General features: G+C 40.0%; 1 protein-coding gene across 2 annotated transcripts in view; it reads left to right on the forward strand.

Annotated features, from left to right (window-relative positions):
* LOC137282540 (uncharacterized) overlaps positions 1 to 14,466 on the forward strand; it is a 30,196-nt gene extending 15,730 nt beyond the window's left edge. The window contains exons 2-8 of one of the 2 annotated variants that reach the window (XM_067814302.1): positions 5,387 to 5,444; positions 5,731 to 5,892; positions 6,248 to 6,313; positions 6,660 to 6,728; positions 7,053 to 7,357; positions 12,082 to 12,186; positions 13,834 to 14,466. In XM_067814302.1, coding sequence (XP_067670403.1) covers positions 5,432 to 5,444; positions 5,731 to 5,892; positions 6,248 to 6,313; positions 6,660 to 6,728; positions 7,053 to 7,357; positions 12,082 to 12,186; positions 13,834 to 14,346 — 1,233 coding nt within the window. In that variant the 5' untranslated portion in view covers positions 5,387 to 5,431 and the 3' untranslated portion in view covers positions 14,347 to 14,466. The remainder of the gene's footprint in view (positions 1 to 5,386; positions 5,445 to 5,730; positions 5,893 to 6,247; positions 6,314 to 6,659; positions 6,729 to 7,052; positions 7,358 to 12,081; positions 12,187 to 13,833) is intronic. The other variant, XM_067814303.1, reaches the window with a different exon arrangement.
* The last annotated feature ends 1,864 nt before the right edge of the window (positions 14,467 to 16,330 follow it).

Genomic DNA, 16,330 nt, shown 5'->3' on the forward strand with positions numbered 1-16,330 from the left:
AGAATGTTCTCAAGCACTTTATTTTGTATCTTTGATGCAATAGATCTTAATATAGACCTCATAATACATTACATGAATTTAAAAAGGTATTGTTTATATATTACATATCTGGGCACATGTTATTATTATCAGCTTAATTAAGCCTTATGCAAACAACCCTAAAGTTTGTTGTTTTAAGCGGTCTGTCATTTGTGAGGTCTGCTTTATGGGAATATACCGTGGTTGCAAGGGTGCGCATCCTCCCTATTGAATTGAAAGTTTGATTTATGACCACTGAAACACGGGTGGTGTAGGGTGTAGGGTGTAGGGTGTAGGGTGTAGGGTGTAGGGTGTGTGTGACTATGAGGATGTCATCTTGCTCGGAGCAGATCTCCTAAAATATACATGCTAGCTTCATCAAACTTAGAAATTAAGAAAAATGAAATCGAAGCAACGAGTAAATACTCGAAATTTCAAGTTTTTTAAAGTAACGAGAAAATATTCGAAATTTCAAGTTTTTAACTGAAACTTGAAGTAACGAGAAAATTCTCGAAGTGACGAGAAAGTAATCGAAGCAACGAAAAAATATTTGAAATAACGATAGAATACTCGAAGCAACGGGTAAATAATTGAAGTAACGAGAATTGTCTTTGAAAAAGATATTTTATGCTACAAACGTGGCAGCATTAGGCTTTCGTACAATACAACTACTTGTCTGACTTCTATTTTTGTGGAAGTCGTGGTGGCTGAGCGGGTTAGGCAGCTGACTTTGTGTACTGGCGATTAGGTGTCTTACACTGAGATAGAGGGTTCGAAACTCGGATGGAACACAACCTGACAAAAGTACTAGAATCTATACTTCACTCAGAAAGTGTAATCCCAAATATAACGTATGTCACATCTGACCACTTCCTAAATGGTATTGAGGAACCATAGCTTTCCTTAGTGGGAGCTGTGTCAATTAACACTCATCAGAGGGGTACACAAAGTCCGTAGTCTGGACTACCGCCTGTCCGACTAAACCCAACAAAGGTACTAGAATACGTCCCTTACTAAGAAAGTGTAATCCCAACTATAGCATATGTTCATTTAACCACTCTCTAAATTGCATTCATTCCACTTTCAATAAGCATCAGTTACCTATGGAATCCGAGAAGGGACATTGTCGGATTCCATAGTTACCAGCAAAAGCGTGTGATTCATAAACCGGCCACATGACACCGTTGTCACGGGAATTCCCAAGGATGAAAGGGAGCCGGTGGTGGAATGTTCATATATTCCTGACATGCTACACATTCCACGACCTTGGCTTCCATGACGAGCAAAGCTAGTAACATCAGGATGGTTGATATGTAGCTCTCTCTCTCTCAAACTTGTTCTTTGACTTTGAAGTTTTTGAATATTATGTGAACCGCGAACAATATACTCATACGCTCTGGATATGGTGCACGTGTTGTCTTATGCGTTCCAACATAAACTTCTTTTATTTGTATCTGTACCTTCCACATGAAAGTGGACTCATTGTACCAGCATAGGTATAATCACTACCTTTCTTGTAGATCATTGTGTAGTTCTGCTTGTAGCAAAATACACTGACGCTGAATGCGTGGTGATACCATACCGGGTTTGTTTTGACTAAACAGTGGTAACAGAGGCTTGTGGCCTATGAAATCTCAAAACTGCGCCCATATTCATCTTTGTGAAAATACTTCCAGCCGTAAATGTCACTGAGGCCTTCCCGATTAAGTTTTTTCTCGACAGGTGTGAGTGTGCAAGAGACATACTCAATAGGTCGCTCTGTTCCACGTGGAAGTCTGTGGGCCCGTACAACACAAACACAATATGGTGATGTATCACACTGTGATAAGATTTAGAATCGTCAAAGTGAATAACCACATCATCTGACTGAAGACTTTTTAGACAAGAGAAAAGCATATTTCTCCCTTTTCCTCAAGGACAATGCAACATCTTTTTATAAACAGTATACAATGTGTCCGGCATAGCAGGAAAGAATCGATGATAATGGCTGAAAATTCCCAGACATGCGCGCAACTCACACACTGTTCTGGGTTCAGATGCAGTCCATTTTTATCCAGTTTATGACTTCTTCGGCGATAAACACACATTTCTCTCGTTTCAGTTCAAATCTTTGCATAATTTCATTCAAAATGTGTATGTGTTGGGGATCATCTCTGCCAGGGATGATGACGTCATCCACGTATTCGGCTGGACAGCCAATATTGAGAGAAAATTTTGTGAGTGTTGATAACCACATAATTACATCAGTCTTCATCTAGAACAAGCTGCTGGTAAGTGTGACTCATGTCACGTTTAGTGAACGTTTCACCTCTAGCTAACTTGTTCGACATATCTTCCAGTTCAAGTATTAATACTGTTCAAGCTGGGGACCCGTGACGGTCCCGGGGTAGAAAAAGCCTTCAGCAACCCATGCTTGCCACAAAAGGCGACTATGCTTGTCGTAAGAGGTGACTAACTGGATCGGGTGGTCAGACTAGCTGACTTGGTTGACACATGTCATCGGTTCCCAATTGGACAGATCGATGCTTATGTTGTTGATCACTGGATTGTGTGGTCCAGACTCGATTATTTACAGACCGCCGCCATATAGGTGGAATATTGCTGAGTGCGGCGTAAACCTAACCTCACTCACTCACTCAAGCTGGGAAAATTTGCATAGAGTTAAACTGTATTCAGCACTAATTCTAACTTTGCCATCAGGCTTCACGATAGGCTTATTGGACAGGCCCATTCCGGGAGCTGTTTGAAGCATATATACCGAATCGTACACTTCAGCCAACCTTTGTGAATCAAGCGATTCCAATTTTGCATCTTGCTGTTGTCTTAGTAAAGCCGCCGGGACTACATTTGAACGTCTTGTCAAGATGTATTTTTCGGAATGTGAGGCAAATCTTTTCGTAGCCATAGCAAGATTTTGCAGGCGTTACAAGAAACGTCATCTCCCTTCCATGATATGCATTCGCTAAACATCGGTAATTTTCGTGCATCATGCGTGAGTCAGTGTTATTCGAGATAAAGAAATATTATCTCGAAGTACGCATCGAGCTGCTATTGGCAGCGGGACCCACTACAATATACCTTCCTTGAAAGTAGGGTACACTTAAAATAATAGAAGAGCGCTTAGCAAATCAGAAAACGACATACTGGTATATATCCCAAAATAACTGTCTTCTTGTATCAGAACAGTTGCTGTTGCACAAGCAGACAGTTTCAGACTGGTTGTATTTATAATACCCAAGGTGCTTGCAGATTTTCGTTTTGAAATAGTCACACTGCCACCAGTGTCAAGTTCAAGTATAATGGGAACATCTAAAGTTAACTTGAAAGGCGGTTGTGTATCACCTCTAGGCACAGAGGCTATGGTTGTGAACTGAAATACTGAATCTGCAAACAAATGCACAACATCAGGTTCTCAGATGGGAATAGAAACCAAATGCAATCTCGACTTTGAGTGTTTAGCTGTTGGGTACAAATGTTTATCCCTGCCCGGATACGGCCTCCTGACTTAGTCTGGCAATTTCGACACGTGTGCAGAATCTAGCCACGTTTGTTACATCTATGTACATGTAAACGCACGAGTCAGGTGAGTGAGTATCTTTACCACAATGACATGGTGCTCTGTCTGGACTGCACAAGTGGCAGTCTAAAATCTTTGCCTTGTCTGACACTTTGTCTATTTAAGAAACGCACGACTAGTAATGATTAATGCTCTGGACAACAAATCTGAATTTTATCATATTTCCGGTCATTAACAAGACATACTTGCATGTTATCAAAAGTATTGTATAAATGGACAGCTATAGTAACAATATGGACATGAATCCAAAATCCACCCCGTGAGTGATGGATATCGTGTGATGGGATACCCGCATGCCTGTGCAGGATTCAAGTTACCCGTATTAGAGGCTTTCTCCACCTCAAGCACAGATCTACCGCATTTCAACAGGCTGTATATTCATCACTGCATGCATTCCATGCATAGTAACGTGTTTGATTTCTCCACCTCAAGCACAGATCTACCGCATTTCAACAGGCTGTATATTCATCACTGCATGCATTCCATGCATAGTAACGTGTTTGATTTCTCCACCTCAAGCACAGATCTACCGCATTTCAACAGGCTGTTTATTCATCACTGCATGCATTCCCTGCATAGTAACATGTTTGATTTCTCCACCTCAAGCACAGATCTACCGCATTTGAACAGGCTGTTTATTCATCACTGCATGCATTCCCTGCATAGTAACATGTTTGATTTCTCCACCTCAAGCACAGATCTACCGCATTTCAACAGGCTGTTTATTTATCACTGCATGCATTCCCTGCATAGTAACGCGTTTGATTTCTCCACCTCAAGCACAGATCTACCGCATTTCAACAAGCTGTTTATTCATCACTGCATGCATTCCATGCATAGTAACGCGTTTGATTTCTCCACCTCAAGCACAGATCTACCGCATTTCAACAAGCTGTTTATTCATCACTGCATGCATTCCCTGCATAGTAACATGTTTGTTTTCTCCACCTCAAGCACAGATCTACCGCATTTCAACAGGCTGTTCATTCTTCACTGCATGCATTCCCTGCATAGTAACATGTTTGATTTCTCCACCTCAAGCACAGATCTACCGCATTTCAACAGGCTGTTTATTCATCACTGCATGCATTCCCTGCATAGTAACATGTTTGATTTCTCCACCTCAAGCACAGATCTACCGCTTTTCAACAGGCTGTTTATTCATCACTGCATGCATTCCCTGCATAGTAACATGTTTGATTTCTCCACCTCAAGCACAGATCTACCGCTTTTCAACAGGCTGTTTATTCATCACTGCATGCATTCCCTGCATAGTAACATGTTTGATTTCTCCACCTCAAGCACAGATCTACCGCATTTCAACAGGCTGTTTATTCATCACTGCATGCATTCCATGCATAGTAACATGTTTGATTTCTCCACCTCAAGCACAGATCTACCGCATTTCAACAGACTGTTTATTCATCACTGCATGCATTCCATGCATAGTAACGTGTTTGATTTCTCCACCTCAAGCACATATCTACCGCATTTGAACAGGCTGTATATTCATCACTGCATGCATTCCCTGCATAGTAACGTGTTTGATTTCTCCACCTCAAGCACAGATCTACCGCATTTCAACAGGCTGTTTATTCATCACTGCATGCATTCCCTGCATAGTAACGTGTTTGATTTCTCCTCACTCATGACCAAAGTTGGAGTACTATCATATTTTGATCTTCACTTTGGTGTATTACTCTATGCTGTAATACAGGTATTGTAGTCAAAGAAACAATAGCAATGTGTACAATACTTCCTCTCATACAAATACTAACTATAACGTTTCAGGAGAAGAAAGGGGCAGATCGTCTTCCAGTTGAACCAAACGGAACAATGTTAAGAAAAGGTACATTAAGATAATGCATAGTCTGTTTGTAGTGAGAAGGTAACGATAAATTTCACATTAAACAAAAATTTTTTAAAAAAAATCAAATACAGTGTAATTATGATTGCGGATTAAGTTATTAGACAACTTTCATCATATGCTGCTTAACAGGGTTACCCATCCAAGAACTGTCTGTGACCAACGTTGCTCTACTCTGATTTGTGATCTGGTCTGAAAGCACATGTTGTAATTATCCTTACATATCATACATAAGTGAGAACACGTGTCATTTTGTCTTGTGTTGAAGATTACAGATTCGTTCCGGTCCTAGTATTGATGTTCGTGGTTGTCATTCTTTGGAAATATCTGACACTGAATAGGAATGAAAATCGGCGCCCAGACACACTGGCTACTGCAGACATCACTCGTTCTAATAACAAACTGGAGGTTGTTGATGGCACTCGTCCAAGTAAGACACTGGAGATTTAGTTCATCACTCGTTCAACTGAGACTGACGATACAGTTAAACATTAGGAAATCCTTACAGCTGTTAAGGTTAGATGTGTACTCTGTGGGAACACGTGCCTTTCGGGAGAAAATGGCATTTGATGTAGTCTACCACGAAGGCAAGAATGACTTGAAAATGGTGCTTGCTTGCATTGCGTAAACACACTTGGGTACAGAGGTAACTGGCTTTAGAATATTCCTTAATGGGTTAGTTAATGTTGCAAGAAATGCTGATTTCAGAACGATTGTATATTTCACACGCTAAGGGTGAGTGAAGTTTTTAGTTTCTTTAAGTTTCATGTCTATCATTGTTTCAGACTCTCGATTGGATGAAGAAATACACATTAAAAGGCTGTTAAAACTCTATCAGCAGAAAATGGAAGGTATGTCTTATAATGTGTAAGGGATTGTCTTTACTGCAGGTGCTTTCCTAAATTTTCATACATTCACCCACACCCGCTGCTCTGTTGTGCGAGGAAAAGCATTAACACAAACGTCCACCTATTGCTTGTTGCTTTGAACAAAACATAATCAAAGGCTGAAATGGATATTAATATGCAAATGTATACTAAAAGACCAAATCTTTTGAAAAATCGAGTTAAACTAGGGAAAGGAAAAAAGAAAGCATAGAGCGAGTAAATGAGTTCACTGGTTAAAATATGTAGGGCTCTTCATTACAATACAGACATTTAAAAAATAAATTCTTAAATGTTTCTTTCACATTTGCAGCCTCACGTGCACGGGCTCAAAAGACTCCAGTGCCTACGCCGGATGTATGTTCGAAAAGATTGCACCCAAGTAATTTTGCCCATTCTCAGTTATCCATTTTCAAACTTATTTCTTTTAAGCGGTTCAAACCATTTATTATTTGTCAATTTGTAAATGAACGTCACGATATTCAACATGATTATTAAAACAAAAAACCTTAACTTAACACGTCTGAGTAGCATCTCAATGTAAGGTTAACACAAATATTAGTGAGTGAGTGAGTCAGTGGAACTTCCATTGAACGTTCACCGAAAGCCCAAACTGATGTTAGACATTGAATCCTACATATGTAAATTAAAACAACCAAGAATAATCATTTGACGTTGATCTTTATCTGTTTTGTGACCGTTTTAGATAAAGAATGTGTGGATCCGAAATGCAAACACACCGAGCCACAAAGCCTCTCGGCCAGACTTCACAGCATCGTGGATTTGGCGAGTTCATCGGCCGTGACGACTTTGAACAGAATTATGCAGTTAAAAGAGATGAGAGGGAAACCTACAGGAAAAGAGATACTCTTCATCACTGCAGCATCGTCAAACCACTATCTAGAGTCACAAGCAATGCTGAAGAACTTTCATAAAACTGTCCTTCCAAACGTGAAGAATTATTCGCTCGTCTATTATGACCTTGGACTTACACCCGAACAACGTGCACAGGTAAAACGATCGTGACATGTATTCCATCATTAGGGACAACTGAATAAATGACAGACCTCTTAAGGTAAACGCTTTCAGAGTACCATGCTATTTCGATCGTGATGATAACCTGACTCATCAGGAAATACGGATAAATATAGGAATGGGCTCGCTAAGAAACTTTTAGGATCTTTTTAGCTGGACTGCAACTATAATAACCCTGTCGGGAACAAAATACTAAAGCTCATTGTTACTGTTTTGAGTTGCACCGATAAGGTCGTTCCTCGTGTAACCGCGCAGGAAGCAAACGCATTGTGTGTTCCGACGGTCTAAATTCAGGTCTACTTTATGTTAATGCCGATCTGTAGCCCGTTTATCTATTGCATTGTTCAGTAGCGTGAGATACGTTTATGCTTACATACTGAATTTGCAAAAACACCAGTCATACTCTTGCTAATTTCTTTTGATGACCTTATTGTATGCTACCCTCCAATAGTTTAAACTCACTCGCGTAAATGTAGCCACTTACTCTAGCCAACTGTTTTAAACTAAATTTTGCAAAATATACCATACTGTTAAAAGTACTGTTGACACATAAAACGATGTATTGCCAAAGACATTTGTAACGTTTGAGAGATTATTTTCTTGATATGATATGGCTGAAATACGGTCGGTTGACTTTGAAGTTTGACTCTATATTTTAAATATTTAGCCCTTTCTAAATTCATGACTCTCTTTTAACAAATATGCAGACGTGTGGCTTTTAAACTTGCTGCAACACTGGAAAAGCATCGTATCAGGTGTTATCTCGGAGTTGTGCATACTGTTTACACATGCCAAGTCAGATGCCATGCCATGTATGAAGTCAAGTTTGTACTGGCATATTTCAACCTAATACCGCTAGACACATATTAGATGATCCTGCGCACTAAACGCATTTGTGACAAGAGAGGCGGTACAACGAATTGGGAGAGTACACTTGGCTGCTACAGGTAACTTGACGATTATGCACGTGTAATAGATGCTAGCCATGACATGAAATCAACACCGCTACTGATTAACACCAGTCTCGCTACTGTTTTACACCTGTCTCAATACTGTTAAACAGATTTCAGTTGTAGTAAAAAATGTCCAAGTTAGGAAAACATGGGAAAATAGTTCATTCTCAGGAAAGGGAGATAGCATACAATGCTATCATGTATATGGACAAAAATTGTGCAACCAAAGCAGATTCTCTTTTACAAAGTAGCGTTGCTACTGGACTCTCAACGGCAACTTTAAAGCGCATTAAGGCAGAAAGTGGTAGGAGTGCGAATGGACCTACATTTATCAGTCCCACCAAGTTGCGCAAACCCAAAACTTGCAGTTACAAACTTGATGATTTCGACCGGTGGGCAGTCCGTCACTTTCTACAAAGTTTATATGGGGTAAAAAACAACTACCCACTCTGGATACGATGTATGATATGGCAACGTGCCAGTTGAACTACAAGGGTTCTATGGAAAGTTTTCGAAAAAATCTCAAAGACATGGGCTTTAGGTGGCGAAAACCACAGTCAAACCGTAAACTTTTAATGGAACGTAAAGACATTGTTTCCAAGTGTTTGCAATACTTGTGTGCAATAAAGAAATACAGAGAAGAAAATCGACCACTCATCTTTATCGATGAAACATAGTTGCATGTACACCACATTGTCCCAAAGTGTTGGCAGCTTGAGGGTGAAGTAATAAATGGGGTTCAACCTCCGTCTGGCACCGGACGTCGGCTTATTGTGGTTTATGCAGGGGGTGAAATCGGTTTTGTTCCAAATGCTTTGCTTGTTTTTGATTCCAAACTCAAATCAGCAGACTATCATGACGCGATGAACTTTGATAATTTTTCCAAATGGCTCCAGGAAAAGTTGATCCCAAACCTTCCACTGCACTCTGTCATCGTTATGGATAATGCACCATATCATAGCAAGCAAGTGGACAAATGTCCGACAAACGCCAACAGAAAAGATGACATAAAAGCGTGGCTACAAAGGGACAATATCTCATTTGATGACAAAATGCTTACAGCAGAACTATTGTTTCTTGCAAAATCCTACAAATCGGGCCCTGTCTACAGAGTAGACACGATGTTGAAGCAACATGGTCATGAAGTACTACGTCTCCCTCCATACCACGCAGAGCTAAACCCGATTGAGTTAATTTGGGCAAATGTGAAAAATTATGTCGCTTCACAAAACTTGCAGTTCACAAAAAGTTCCTTAAGAATTGCCATAAATGAAAGGATGTCTGCAATCGGTGCAAAAGAATGGTCGGAATGTTGTAAACATGTTAAAACAATTGAAGATGGTTACTGGCAACGCGAAATCGCAGTAGAAATGGAAATTGACAGACCAGTGATTGACTTAGGACTTGCAAGTGATTCAGACACCGAGACTGATTCAGAGAGAAATAACTAAAGCATAAATCAGTAAGTCCACCTAATTTCCAGCATTGTTGTGTCTTGTATAATAATTGACACATACTATATCAGGTGTTTACTGTTCCCATACTTTGTCATAAAAAAGAGTAATCTTTGGTGAGTTGTCTGTATTTTATATTTTTTTAGTCGCTGATAAATCTACTGAGTCTGGTACTGAGTAATCCCCAAACCGACAAATTTGTGTACAAAGATATTTCTCACTGACTTATCAATGTCAAAAGGTATTTTCAGCTTTCTGTACACAATTGTGGTGACCATAATAAAAATATGACAGAAATTTGGAAATATTGTTTGAATACTAACCATTTCTCTGAAACCGGTTATATAAATTTCCAAGACATGCATCCCCGGTCGATCACCAGCGGAATTATGGACAGAAAAATAGGAACAAAATTATGGGATTGAAATATTTCCCCCTTGCTACTATGATTTAGCCAACACCATTCAGTAACAGATCACTTTTACCATATCAAAAAGCTAAATGAAGCACAATTAACTATATGTAGTTATTATCTATTTAATATTTAGCAGACGAAAAGTCAACTTTACCCATTAAAACAACACCGCATATTCCTTCGAATAATAAGACTGCAATTTCAGGCATAAGATACTGATATTCCACTCTAACCTTTAGTTAAGACGAAGACAAATAGATGATTGGGGCATTGACAATCATTTAAGATATTCAACAATTTTGTTAAAAAAAACCCAGGAAAATGTCACTTGCTTCGTGAAATGGATCGGTGGTCCTAAACATATTTGCTCAGTATATTGTGTTGATTCAATTCGTTGGGATTGTACCTGTTCCCAAATTGAGTGTGCTATAACAATTCATGCGTGAAACGCACGGAGAAAATGAACTTCTCGATATTTATCAGATAACCTGTCTCCCTCTTGTTTCAAGTGGATCGTTCTGTGGGGCGTTCCCAAGTATGCAAATTGGGGTCATTTGTCAGGTCGTGGATCATCTTATATGTGTTTACCAGTGGTTTTATGCATGGAGCAGGTTGATTGTATATACTTGTATCACTTAAGCAATCTAATTAAGCGGAGCATCTCTAACTGGGTCTCGGATATTGGGAAACGGCATATACTTCAGGCATAATCAACACTCCTATACTAAGTTTCAGGACCCGTGAAGGTCCCGGGGTAGAATAGGCCTTCAGCAAGCCATGCTTGCCATGAATGGCGACTTTGCTTGTCGTAAGATGCGACTAACGCGATCGGGTGGTCAAGCTCGCTGACTTGGTTGGCACGTCATCTGTCCCTAGTTGCGCAGATCGATGCTCATGTTGTTGGTCACTGGATTGTCTGGTCCAGACTCGATTATTTACAGACCGTCGCCATATAGATGGATTATTGCTAAACTCACTTACTCACTCACGCGTAATCAATCATGCATGACGGCTCGTGACGTCATTACCTTGTTTTCAAATAAACTTTGATCACAATGGATAAATCTGTTTCAGTGACCTGTCCTTTGTTTTGTTGACATGTCATGGGCGGTATTTTCTGTATTGTCGTTGAAGTTTTTAGTTAACATTAATCATTTTATGTTTAGTTTGTTCTTTAATCTTTAATCAGCCGCAAAGGCGATAAAAATACAGATTTTAGAACTCTAGTTATAAAATTTGCTTAAAAGCAGCTATATAATGGATAGAGTTGTTAGGCGTCACATATGTGACTGTTTCCAAGTGAAATTGTGTAATAAATTACCATTCCTCTATTTTTAAAAAGTGTTTAGCATGAATGGAAGCATAATAACAATAGCTCTTGTCTCCGTTATCAGGAAAGCACCTTTGACCCTCCCATAAGCTGAACTAATTGGTTGTATAATCACAAATAATTTGCAAAAGTTGTTCGAGTACGTTCGTGAGACAGCTAGTGGCTTTCCTGGGCTGTTAACTTGCAGTTGCCATCAGTGCAGGGCATCTTCGTCAATCATGTTTACTAACCGCACAACTACAGGAAAAACGCTGCTGATCCATTAACTGCATTGATGCTTACTGAATATATTAATGTACAACTGCTTTGATATGTTCCTCAGATTATTACTGTAGGATTAATACACATTTCTAGACGGTGAAGACTGTGTATGGTTCAGTAACCATGTGCTCTTCTGCGTTGTGTTGTATAATGTGTTGTATTCATATCTTTCTAAGGTAGTAATTCCGTGACGCAATTTTGGCTAGGGTAGCACACTGCAGTTAATAAAGTGATGAAAATATCTTAGGCGGTCTCTACAAAGTCTTTGAAATGGTCTTTGTTTACAGGTGCAGAAGCACTGCAAATGTGAGGTGAGGGTTTACCCTGTCACAGCACTAGAAGACTGGATGAAGAATCTGAGGTGTTATGCATGGAAACCGCTGATAATACAGGTAGTTTTATGTTATGATGTTCTGGGTATCTTAATAATATGGATTCAATCTCTTTGCCAGTCGGGCAAGTTGTTTATTTCAGGAGCCAGAGGATTTTGACATAATGTTAACCAGGTAGCCTGAATACAGAGGGGGAAGAAACTCCCCGAAAAGTCCCTGAACGTATGTCTTGGATCGTTACGTAACCAGTGTAGCCAATATGGTGGCAGTGTAGTATTTAAGATACAGTCCGGTTTACTTTCAACAGCTGATTCAGTTCGCTGAGTGTTATAACAACTGAAATCCTACATATAGAAGATAGGTTAACTATTTTCTCACTTCAGTTTAAGTCAAATGATTGGTATTAGTGTCCGTATTAGGACAGCAGATTTGTAGTAAGGTTTCAAGTCGGAATGTCATAGCTCACTGGCTTCTATTTTCGAAGATAGACTAAATTGTGCCGATGAAAATCTCTTTCATACATTCGTTTAATTTTTAGACGGAAAACATACCTTCTGTTGAAGGGTATTTGCAAGTAATAGTGATAGCTTCATGACTTTAAAAAATTATTAGGGTGTAATTGAGGTGTGTGAAAAATATGACATTTCGACGACCTGTCCTGATACCCCGTTGAAATGCTTCACGCCGTTGTTTGAGTGGTTCTGGGTATTTCTAGAAAACATTTTTCACATACACCTTTGATTCATATAAGAGGAATATACTATCAGGTGAAATGTGTTTGCAAGTTATAGTAATCTAATAACGAATGTTAGGGTGTATATGAGGTGTGTGAAAAATGTGACATATCGCCGATCTGTTCTGATTCGACATTGATGCTTGAGGGTTATAGTTCCATAAAGTCTTTCTTTCTTGTTGATCTTATTATTTGTCAAAACTGGAAAGGTGTTTTAGAATGGTGTTATGTTGAAATCACAATCATATATAATCAGTGTCCACAATGAAGGTTCACACATCCTTGATACCACATTGGAAGTAGACCTGGACTACAGGGTCTGTGGCCGAAGGTTGATGTTCATCTGGATGTCTCCTATGTTGTCCTATTTGTGTTGGGCAAGAGTGCATATACATGGGGAAACACCTAAGTTTGTTATTGACGAAGGCGTCATGGAATAGAGCTGATAGAAGAGTCCAGGACACATGCTGAAACTACCATCGCAGAAGTAGGTATGTGTTGCTAAAAGATGTTGGAGGTTGTAAGAAGTGGCGAAGATCGGGATGTCTTCGTTGGAATGGATGGGAAGGACCTGGCCTGTACTCGCCTTCTTGTAGGCATCTGGGAGATCGTTGATGGCACGAGATATTGGCAATAGGGGTAGATCGACCATGTCTCATAATCCTCTGACTCCTTCAATAAACAACTTGCCCGACAGGCAAATGATACCACCCATTACACACACGTTGCCAGTTATACGAATACACATGTAGTCTTCACTCCATCAATCGTTTAGGGATTAAGAGTAATAGAGCCTCTATTCTGTCAGTAAAGGTCTTCATCGAATTGTTTTCGATGTGTTTAGCATCCATTTTTAAAGAATTTGTAAATACGCCATCAACATTACTGTCTGACCAATGAACAGTTATGTCACGGATGTGCGATTGATTATTCTTCAGAACACCCTCAAATGGACATCGTTTACTTAATTTCAGGCTAATATTGGGTCTGCTGACATGCTGGTTTGGTTAGACACTTCTGTGAGACTTACCATCAAGGGACTGAAGGATACCCTCCAGGATGTCAAGACCCAAGGAATGGTCCTACGACCTTCACTAACGTCAGTGCCGCAACACATCGACCCGCAAATGATGCGGTACTTCAATTCCACAGCTTGTGCGTATTCCCCCTACAGAATGACAAGTGCGACTTTTATTTTCCTCCATAATGAACTGTTTGTCAGGGATGCAATTGTCATACCCTGGGCAATGTGTGCTGTAACTCAGAATTGTATCTGCCCTAAACATTCTGTGTTACACTGCGATCAAACTATTCGTAAAAATGGAAAATGCCATAGATACGATCAAGCTGGATTAAGTATGATTGTCACGAAATTGTTTGGCCAATATATTGAAAGTTTCCGACTCAATAAACTTTCATTCGAGGTCAAAAGGGGAGACAAATATGAATATTTCAAATACTTAGAGTCACAGCTACGTGTTAAGTGAGAGTTAAAAGCATGTCTTAAAACAGTTTCCATGCACTAGTTTCAGATCAGTCCTTTAAAGTTTCATGGAACCGTAGAGGACATTTAACATGCCAAATATATATACAAATATATATGAAAATGTCATTAAAATTAACAATAAAAAAGGGTCTTACCTGTGATGTGTTCTGCTTTTGAAAGCAATGATATGTCCTTTATATAAGATCGTAAGGCACCCGTGGCGAACCACCTCCTCGTGGTGGGTGCTGGGTAACGCTAAATGCTCGCCAACCCTCCGCCGGCATTATCCATCAGCCCATTAGGCGTGGGTTGCGGCCCTGTGTCGGTGGAGGAAGGGATCCTGGTGGTTGAGGACATGGGAACAGGACCAGTGTTTCTATTGCTCAATACACCACTTTGGCCCTGACTTCACCTAGACGGGTCGTTGAATGGGCTCGGTTCAACCAATCGGTTGGGTCACGCCAAGCCCTGAGCATTACTATATGTAGTGTTGCACAAAATTTTGAAACCTATAACGTGTATTAATAGGTTTGGGTCTTTATTAGGCCTTTCGTTTTGGTCTTTATTAGGTCTTTTTGAACCTTCTGAATTTCAAACATACAATTTCATGTTTTCCCTAAGGTCGTATGCCAAGAAGGCGGTGGCTCATGCGCCAATCTGGTGCAATAATTAAACTTTTAATTTTTCTGCCGGGAATCCTTGGTACTGCAAGTCGGAGGCCCGCTTGTTATCAGCATTGTCCTTGTGATACTCCGTGGTGGGTGGGGAGCTCGGATGATGCAAATCTAAACATTAAACATGGCTTATGAAGCCCCAACTAAGAAAACCAAACGTCCTCTTGAAACTGATCCAAATGATGATGACCTCCGACTGTCCAAATCAATGGATTTTTGGGCACGTTTTTTAGTGACTGAAACTGTTCACAAGACACCATTAAAGTTAAACCCTTTCGCAATATCGAAGGGTATACAGGGTATTGCTGGACAAGTCAAGAACATTAAAAAGTTACGTTCAGGTTCGCTGCTGGTTGAATGCACTGAAAGAGAGCAATCAGCCAACCTTACGAGCACCGAATCGTTCCTCGGCGTTCCAGTTACTGTCTCTGCTCATAAGACCTTAGATCTTAGATGCAAGCAAAGGCATCGTCAGAGACCGCCATCGACTGTTTGCTGAAATGTCAGAAATTGACATCGCGTACGAAATGAAAGATCAAGATGTGCTGTACGTCAAATGCTTCTCAACCAATATCTTAGCATTGTCAGCATGAGCCACCTGCAAGGGGTGTAGAAATACGCTGAAGTGTTACATGAGCATGTTTGTGTCAGTAAACGGTTAGTTTCAATAAACGGGATATTCCTGAGAAGTAGAAGTTGTTACAGTGCAGTTCCTTTGGTTCAGATCTTCTGTCTCTTACCATGTCAGTGGCGAAAACAGTTTTAGGGAAATTCGGTTTGATCTCATCTCTCAGGTTGAAAGCAATAACAGTTTTAAAGCACCGGCCAATGAGCCTGCACTCCAGAGAGTGGGTGAGTTACTATTTGACGTCACATCGGCAATATCTCAGCCATACCGTGACGAGGACATTTAACATTTAAATGGTATAAATGCATATTTTAAAAATCCGCAAACGAAGAACAGTAAAACAACTAGAATATCACATTTAGAATTAAAACTACCTTGGTAAGTTAAAACTAATATCACTGTTTAGACAATACAATAGAAAAACAGGCTATAGGTCGCCAGCAACAGAAGGTAGATCGCCATACTAGGGTGCAATCAAGTCTGTCAAGATTATCACTGTACGTTCAAAATTACGTTTGAAGCTAACGTGGCTCTTTCTACAATATGTAACGTGCATATGGCCCCCGTCTATGAACGTCAATCAATGGCGTCATAGATACCGGGTGGACTAAACCACAATAGGAATACAGTCATGAATATTTATGCTTCAACGGCCAAGCTTCGTTCGTTTTCTCTTTCTTTAT

Source organism: Haliotis asinina, chromosome 4 (assembly GCF_037392515.1).
Source record: "Haliotis asinina isolate JCU_RB_2024 chromosome 4, JCU_Hal_asi_v2, whole genome shotgun sequence".
NCBI classification, from domain to species: Eukaryota; Metazoa; Mollusca; class Gastropoda; order Lepetellida; family Haliotidae; genus Haliotis; species Haliotis asinina.